The 6436-nt window shown below is 37.5% G+C and overlaps 1 protein-coding gene across 1 annotated transcript in view; it reads right to left on the reverse strand.

The window, feature by feature from the left end:
- NCAPG2 (non-SMC condensin II complex, subunit G2) overlaps window positions 1–4836 on the reverse strand; it is a gene marked incomplete at its 5' end in the record, with an annotated part of 30380 nt that extends 25544 nt beyond the window's left edge. Inside the window, one exon of the mRNA XM_010085369.1 lies at window positions 4747–4836. Coding sequence (XP_010083671.1) covers window positions 4747–4836 — 90 coding nt within the window. The remainder of the gene's footprint in view (window positions 1–4746) is intronic.
- Window positions 4837–6436: the final 1600 nt, after the last annotated feature.

Here is a 6436-nt window from a genome sequence, read left to right on the forward strand (position 1 = left end):
AGGAAAAACAAGGATACCTAAATAAACTAATGACAAATAAAAACAGAAAAACACAAAAGAAATGAGCAACAATTACTTCATTTACAATTTATTTTGTATTTCACTTCTGGACTGATCCTCACATGGTGGGTCACATCTCTGGGTAGAACCAAAGAATTCTAAATTCTTTGAGCCAACAAAATTAATAGCAATTCTAAATTTAATACTATGAAGGCAAATAAAGCCCATACACACTCTTCAGTTAGAGACTTGTGTTCTACTTTATAATGGATAATACAAACAGTCTAAAAGTGAAAAGATTATAATTCTTAATTCAATCCTATAAAGCTGTAGAAAATCCTTTAACTTTGAGCTTGTCTATACTGCAGAATCAATGCATAACAAGCTAATATGAGAATTCGGGGTGAAATAGCTCTTCTGCACTAACATTTCATGTGAAAATTAATTCAAGTATGTTTTTATGGAATAAACTAGACCTTGTCTACCACAGCCGTTCCAAAAAGTTAATTTTCATAAACTTTCTAAGTGCATTGCACTGAATTCCATTAAGATTACTTTAATTCTGAACTGAGTATCCACAGTTTAAATTCTTGCTTTTAATTACTTGGAATTTATCCCAAATGCATTTGCATATTCAAGCTCGCAACAGAGTAAATGTCTTCATAGAGGTGGAACCTAAGACTTTAAATTCATGTCCTATTTTATTCCACAGTGACTTTTCTGCACAAGAGGAGCCTGCAGTTATTTAAATTACTAATTTTTCTTTACCTTTATGCTTGTACAATTCTGAGGAACTTTCAGAACCTTTTTAAAAGAATTTTATTTTTTTTCTTCAGTTAATTTTCGTAGCTTTAAGTTTCATCTGGTCTTACAGGTCCTGCAATTCACTTCCAATAACTTAGAACAGTTTTTCCTCAGTAAAGGTTAGTTTAGAAGTGTGGGATGTTAAAAAAACAAGCCCACAACCAAACACACCACTTTAAAGAAATCACTTCCTTCAACAGCTTGAATTCCTGGAGGAGTGGTTCTTGACTTTTTGAGCTTAATAAGGAATAGCTTCATCACTACTTATCTCACAATAAATATCCTTATTTTTATATTTATATAGTTTCTTATACTAGTAACCAATCACTGCACAACTGTTTGCTATAAAAAAATACCTCTCATGCAAATATAACAATGACACACAAAAAAAAGATGAAGTTACATAAGGGCTTATATTATAAAAACTTAAAACAGCATAAAGGCTTATAAAATATTTGTAGGTAAAAGCCACAAAGAAGCTTTTGTGATCTAAGTATTTGCAAAACAAGCACTTTAAGAAGAAACAGAAAACTATGCACTACAAATCTGCATTCTCAGTTTAATGATCTCAGAGACGATATCAAGTAGTTTCAACACAGAAAGTTCTAGAATCCTTTCTGTTCTTACAACTGAAGTATTTTTCCTTTCTGCAAGGAGGGGTAAAGAGGTCCTTCTATCATTTCCCTTTCTATTTTGTAACCAGTGTCATAGAACAAGATTTGTTCTTCACCATATTAAATTAGGAATTTGTACACTGGCTAAAATAGGAGCATCAAACTGGTTAACAAAATTAAATTGACATTTCAAGCTTTGGAGCTGTATTGGGTTTTTCTGGCAAGGTTTTGGTAATAAGGGGGCTAAACGGGTGGCTTCTGTGAGAAGCTGCTAGAAGCTTCCCCTCTGTTGGGCACAGCCTGTGCCAACCAGGTCCAGGATGGACCCGCTGCTGGCCAGGGTCGAGCCCATCAATGACAGTTGGGAGCACATCTGTGAGAACATATTTAAGAGGGGTAAAAACTGCTGCACAACAGCAGGCAGAGAGAGGAATGAGAACACGTGAGAGGAACAACTCTGCAGACACCAAGGTCAGTGCAGGAGGGGAGGAGGTGCTCCAGACACCAGAGCAGAGATTCCCCTGAGCCCGTGGTGCAGCCCGTGGTGAGGTGGCTGTGCTCCTGCAGCCATGGAGGGTAACAGGGGAGCAGATCTCCACCTGCGGCCTGGGGAGGACTCCACACCAGATCAGGTAGATGTACACAAAGGAGGCTGTGACCCTGTGGGAAGGCCACCCTGGAGCAGGTTCCTGGCAGGACCTGTGGACCCATGGAGACAGGAGCCCAGACTGGAGCAGGTTTGCTGGCAGGACTGGTGACCCCATCGGGGAGCTGTGCTGGAGCAGTCTGTGCCTGAAGGACTGCACTCTGTGGAAGGGACCCACGCTGGAGCAGTTCATGAAGAACTGCAGCCTGTGGGAAGGACTCATGGTGGAGAAGTTTGTGAAGAACTGTCTCCCGTGGGAGGGACCCCACGCTGGAGCACAGGAAGCGTGTGACAAGTCCTCCCCCTGGGGAGGAAGGAGCAGCAGAAACAACGTGTGATGAACTGACCACAACCCCCATTCCTCATCCCCCTGCACATCTCAGGGGAGGGAGGTAGAGAAACTGGGAGTAAAGTTAAGCCTGGGAAGAAGGGAGGAGTAAGCAGAAGGTGTTTTAAGATTTAGGTTTTATTTCTCATTACCCTACTCTGATTTGATAGGTAATAAATTAAACTAATTTCCCCAAGTCAAGTCTGGTTTGCCCTTGGCGGTAATTGGTGAGTGATCTCTCCCTGTCCTTATCTCAACCCATGAGCCTTTTGTTATATTTTCTCTTCCCTGTCCAGCTGAGGAGGGGAGTAATAGCAAGGCTTTGGTGGGCACCTGGCATCCAGACAGAGTCAAGCCCCACCACAGGAGCAGAATCCATACGACCACGGACAATTTAAGCTTCCCTTCTTAATTCTGTATCTTAAACTACTGGTGATTCTGAGTCATAGCAACAGGTATCTTAAAAATGTCAAATATTTCAGGAGTACTACATGAAAAAAGAAAAACTAACTATACAAAAATCACACAGCAAGACAGTTACCTATCCAAAAATAAATTTCCAAATTTTGATGTTCAGTCACATACTTATTTTCACTAATCACAAATACAGTACTGAATCATTTGGAATTCAGAATCTTTCCTTGTACTGAATCATTACATGATTCATATAATTGCTGCATTCAATTTTTTACAATCCTCCCTTTACCATTCCAAAAATCTATGTTCACAACAGTTGGACTATTTTGCTGTATTAAAACAAATTCTCCATGTCCTATTTGATATGCCTCTTAATGTCTAAACTTAAAATGCTTAACTACATATGTAGAAGTTGTCAAGATAAACCCCAAACAAACAAAAAAAACCAAACACAAATCCAACAAAGAAACTCCAACCAACCAAACAAAAAAACACCCCCAAAAATTCAGGAAATTCAGATTTGTTCTAGCAATGGAACCGTTAGTGATGTGAAAATTATGATTAGCAGCTGTTAAAAATTTGAAGCACATTTCTAGAATCAAGAATTTCTGCCACTGTCTTGCTGCAAATCAATAATTAACCTTTTTTCCTCAAGCCAAACCTTTCTTTTACATTTCTCCAAACAAATCTATGCAGATTTAATAAGGTTTGACAGAATGGTCTTCTGAAGTACTCTAATCTTCTATTTGAGTGGAGACCTGGGCTTTAGAAAGTGAACTACTAGCCTCCATTTACAGACAGCAACTCCCTTAAGAATGGAATACTGTAGTTTGCTAACCACTCAAATTGTTTCTGAGACACTGAGAACATTTATGTTTCATCCAGAAGGATCCTTGTTTATATAAATTCTAAAGGGATGGGATCCAACCCTTAATGTAAGGCCAAACAAGACACTGCTCTAGTGATGAGTCTGTCCATCTTCCCACTTCTACTATAGGGTTCTATTGAAACCAGACACCTCTCAACTCCTTCCTGTAACTCAAAAAATTCATTTTAAATAAGTTGTTTTTAAATACTTTCAACTTTAAGAGTATTTAAATACTTCTCTCATGGCTAGAGAAGATGCTATATGAACAATCCGTAAATGACACTTCAGTAAATGTTAAACAGCACTTCTTTTGGCTGTAATAAATTGCATGAGTATGCTCTCACTGAAGCAACTTCATAACCTCAGACAAAATAAAAGCTGCTCACAAAGAATGAAAATTGGCTCATCTTAATAACTGAGTGTAACTGAGTAGGTAAACTGCAGTAGGTACCCTTTAGTCTATGCATGCAATCCACTGGAAGACATTCACACTCACCTTAAAAGTACTAGAAGTCAGAAACTTCATTCTGAATGATTAAAAGCACATCCATAGCCTGAATGTCTGTACATACAATCAAACTAGAACAAAAGGTACTCTAAAATCATACTCTAACAAATTAAAGCTGTATTCTAAGGCTGGCAGTTAATCAGAAGGTGAGACTAAATCACCCTTTGAACATTTCTGGCTTTGATTAAGAAACCACTGATCATTCCATAATGAACTTGGAGAACAGAATACTAGACTACACAAAATTCCAGACTGAGAAGATGAGAAGACCAAACTTAGTGTTAGTCCCACTGTCTACTGCAATCCTGCACTCTGTGTACCTGTAAACAAAGCTGAATTATAGAAATAAAGTACATTAACAAATTAGAATATTGTTGTGTAAACTATGCCTAATTACAAGTTGCAAAGTTACCCTGCTACAGCTGAGATACTAAACACACTGATTTCTTTTTCCACAGCCATTTTATTTAAAAAGCAATTATTAAAAACAGAACATGTGGGAGGGACCCAAAATTTAGTAGTTGGAGAAAGATAATCCTGTTTTCTGAAAAGGATAATTACCTTCAGTGATCTCCAAAGGATAGGTTGATACAATCTATAGAGCATCTCTTCGACTCCTTGACGAACTTTACTTTGTTTATGAAAATAACTCAGAATCTGAGAAAAAAATAAAATCAATTCCAAAATACATTTTTAACATTACTTTCTACATTCAAGAAGTGTGCAGGAGTTGTCTCATTTCATAATTTATATAAGACCCATTTTCCATACTATGGAAAATTATAAAACTACACATATTAACTGCCTCTATATTTTATTAAAAATATCAAATAATAAAAATTAAATAGATCTAATAAACATTACATTTTACATAGAGTCAATAAATCTAAAGATCTACATCTGAGAAACGAAATTATGGCTAGGGAGTCAGTTTCACTGTAACCACTCATTTTTTGTTACAGTAAAAAACTCTACTTTTAAAGTAACTGACAAATACTTTGAAACTATGCAATTCTCAGCTACAGATAAATAATTTCTCTTTTAGGAACAAAGGAACATTATTTGTTAACTGGAGTTATCCAAATACAAACCTACAAATATAATACATTTTGTATGCGTTAACGAAAAGCAAGAATCGGCACTGCTTGTGACTCTCAACTGTGATCAGTTAGCTAAAGCTCATGTTGTATCTAAATTACGCAGACAAAAAAGGACAGCAGAAGACTAGAGCAGAATATGAGAAAGGACATCATATAACTTGATATGTAGTAATCCCTCCACTGGAAACACTGGACAGTTTGAAAAGAAGTTGACCCTCTAGTGGCAACTTTGAATACTCCAGGTATTCCCAGCTATTCACAGGGAAGCCTGTGAATAGCATCTACAGAAACAATGACAGAAGAATCCCTTTTCTCTGGCTTTAAAACATATGGAAGACATGACTTAATTTATAAGAGACTATGCAGCTCTTATTTATACATGAGAATGATGGATCTAACTCAGGATTAAAGGCACATCCATATTGTTCAGTAATAAACTTCATTACAACTGTGAGCATCAGATATTTGCAAAACGGACATACGTTTTATAATCAGAACTTCAAATTCAGAAGGGAGAGTTGTACATGTTGCTTTCTGCCCCCTGCCCCTACTTTTTCAATAAAATAGCCCAAACTTTGCTCAAGTGAATGACTGTGGTTGGTCAGTCTCCAAATTGCTACATGAACCTCTGGATTCTAAAGGACCATTTTAAATCAAATTCTTGCATACTGAAAAAGAACACATCATTCAAATTTATTTCGAGAACCACTCCCCTCACAATTCAAAGACAGATTTATTTACGTCACTGTCCTCTTTCAATATCATAAACTTCTGAGTCTGAAAAACCTAAAATGCCCTGTTGAAAGCCTACTCCATCAATGAGGAATGAGAGGAAAAGGGAACCACCATAGATACGAAAATCTATCTATATTTTATTAAAAACAAAACCAACCCCCCCAAAAAACCCCAAAACAAACAGAAAAATCAATAGAGGACTGTATACTGGTGTCCTGGTTTTGGCTGGGACAGAGTCAACTTTCTTCATAGTAGCTAGTGTAAAGCTGTGTTTTGGATTCGTGCTGAGAAGGCGGCTTATAACACACTGATGTTTATAGTTGCTGCCAGGACAGTCAAGGACTTTTCAGCCTCTCTGCTCTGCCAGTGTCTGCAGGGGCAGAAGCTGGGAGGGAGCACAGCCTCACGTACGAGCC

The sequence above is a fragment of the Pterocles gutturalis genome, unplaced genomic scaffold, assembly GCF_000699245.1.
Source record: "Pterocles gutturalis isolate BGI_N339 unplaced genomic scaffold, ASM69924v1 scaffold1110, whole genome shotgun sequence".
Taxonomy (NCBI): domain Eukaryota; kingdom Metazoa; phylum Chordata; class Aves; order Pterocliformes; family Pteroclidae; genus Pterocles; species Pterocles gutturalis.